This window comes from Gekko japonicus, unplaced genomic scaffold (assembly GCF_001447785.1).
Source record: "Gekko japonicus isolate JY-2015 unplaced genomic scaffold, Gekko_japonicus_V1.1 scaffold4998, whole genome shotgun sequence".
NCBI classification, from domain to species: domain Eukaryota; kingdom Metazoa; phylum Chordata; class Lepidosauria; order Squamata; family Gekkonidae; genus Gekko; species Gekko japonicus.
Genome location: NW_015165408.1, coordinates 45,596 through 47,786, shown reverse-complemented (window position 1 = coordinate 47,786; position 2,191 = coordinate 45,596). Strand labels below are relative to the sequence as shown.

The following is a 2,191-nucleotide window of genomic DNA, read 5'->3' as shown; positions in this document are numbered from 1 at the left end:
GGCGGGGGGGGGGGGGGGGGGGGGGGGGCAGCCCCGACGTCACTCACCTGCTTCGTCCCGCTCGCTGACTTCAAAACAGCTCCAGTAATCTTTGTCCTTTGTGACGATTTTCCTTCGGTCTAAGATTTCAAAAGTCAGTTCTTCTGCCGTCATGGTGGCCGGAATCTGGGGGGGGGGAAGTGAACGTGAGCCCTCCGCAGTAGCCCCCGAGCTCTCGACCCAGGTCCCCGGCCGCTGCGAGGCCCAGAACCATCTCCCCTCTGAGAGGTTGCTCTCCCATCTTGTAAAAAGTGGAAGAGCAACGGGAACTGAAATACTCTTGCGTCATGGGGGAGGTCTTTCCCATCACCTCCTGGTCTTTTAACTGGAGATGCCGGGGATTGAACCTGGGACCTTCTGCATGCCGAGCAGAGGCTCTATCATATGAACACATGAAGCTGCCGTCTGCAGAATCAGACCGTCAGCCCATTGAGGTCAGCCTTGTCTACTCAGACTAACTAAAACACTAAATCACCTTGTATAATTTTGCAGTTTTTGTCTGTTTTTATATTATGCTAAGTGTGAAATTTTAAAAGTATTTTTAGAACGATTCGTTAACAAAAATACAACTTGAGCATTAACCGTGAAGCTCACAAGTACATTCAGAACGATGCCACTTCTGTAGAAATATTTACATGCAACAATGAGGTCTTGTCTTAGGCACACACTCCTAATCTAATGTACTTATTACAAAAACAACTGAGAAAAGCAACGGCATTCTAGTAATCATTCCGTCTGCATGTTCTTCGTCAGGTTTGTCTGTTGTTGTTGATTCATCACAATCTTGAAGGTCACATTCATTTTGATCATTTGTATTAAAAATCGAAACAGTTTCAAATAAAAAATATTCCCAAACTTTAGAAAGCCATAGATTAATTTACCAACTGGTAAATGGTATCCAATTGTTGATAAGTTGACCTTCAATTCTTTTAATTGGGAATCTATCAGTAAAGCAAAATACTCATTACTGTTATTGTTAGTTCGCTTTTACCAATATATGTTTAAGAGAGGCTGGACACTTATACACTGCTTGATTTATTCAGGTTGTTTTTGCTACATTGACGCTTGAGAACCTGTATGTATTCGATATGTTTTATGTTGAAACCCAATAAAATATTATGGTTAAAAAAAAATCACAATCTTGAAGTACTGAAGGCAAAGTTTCAAGATGATTAGTACTAGTTCATATACTGTATTGGTGCCATGCTATTGCATTTAAGTTCTGGTGACTGGGTACCGCCAATATTAAACTATGATGTGACTAGGTCTAGGGAGCCAGTTTGGTGCAGTAGTTAAGTGTGCGGACTCTAATCTGGGAGAACCGGGTTTGATTCCCCACTCCTCCACGTGCACCTGCTGGATGACCTTGGGCAAGCCATAGTTCTGTCAGAGCTGTTATTGAAAAAGAGCAGTTTCTGTCCGGGCTCTCTCAGCCCCGCCTACCTCACAGGGTGTCTGATCTGGGGAGGGGGAGGGAAAGGAGTTTGTAAATCGCTCTCCTTCGGGCAGTGAAGAGCGGGGTATAAATCTAATCATAGAATCACAGAATGTTAGAGTTGGAAGGGACCTTGCAGGTCATCTAGTCTAGTTGTGGGGAGGGGAAGGGAGAGGAGTTTGTAAGCCGCTCTGAGACTCCTTCGGGCAGTGAAGAGTGGGATATAAATCCAATCTCTTAAATCAGAATCATAGAATCATAGAATGTTAGAGTTGGAAGGGACCTTACAGGTCATCTAGTTCAACCCCCTGCACTTTGCAAGAGCAGAGCCGAAGGAGAGCCCTACAACATACCCGAAAGATGGTCGTCCAGCCTCCGCTTGAAAACATCCAGCGAAGGAGCATCCACCACCTCCCGAGGCAGACTGTTCCACTGCTCAGTCACTCTTACAGTTGGGAAGTTTCTCCTAATATTTAGCTGGTATCGACTCCCTTGTAATTCCCACCCATTAAATCTAGTCTTGCAATCCAGAGCAAGAGAGAATAGATCCCCTCCATCTTCTACATGACAGCCCTTCAAATATCTGAAGACTGCAATCATGACCCCTCTAAGCCTTCTCTTTCCCAGGCTAAACAGACCCAACGCTTTCAGCCTTTCCTCCTAAGACTTGGATTCCAACCCTCTCACCATCCTGGTTGCCCTCTTCTGGACACACTC

General features: G+C 45.0%; 1 protein-coding gene across 1 annotated transcript in view; it reads right to left on the bottom strand.

Moving 5' to 3' along the window:
• Positions 1 to 2,191, bottom strand: part of LOC107109957 (arf-GAP with Rho-GAP domain, ANK repeat and PH domain-containing protein 1-like) — a gene marked incomplete at both ends in the record, with an annotated part of 57,998 nt that overhangs the window by 16,953 nt on the left and 38,854 nt on the right. The window contains one exon of the mRNA XM_015410667.1: positions 48 to 165. Coding sequence (XP_015266153.1) covers positions 48 to 165 — 118 coding nt within the window. The remainder of the gene's footprint in view (positions 1 to 47; positions 166 to 2,191) is intronic.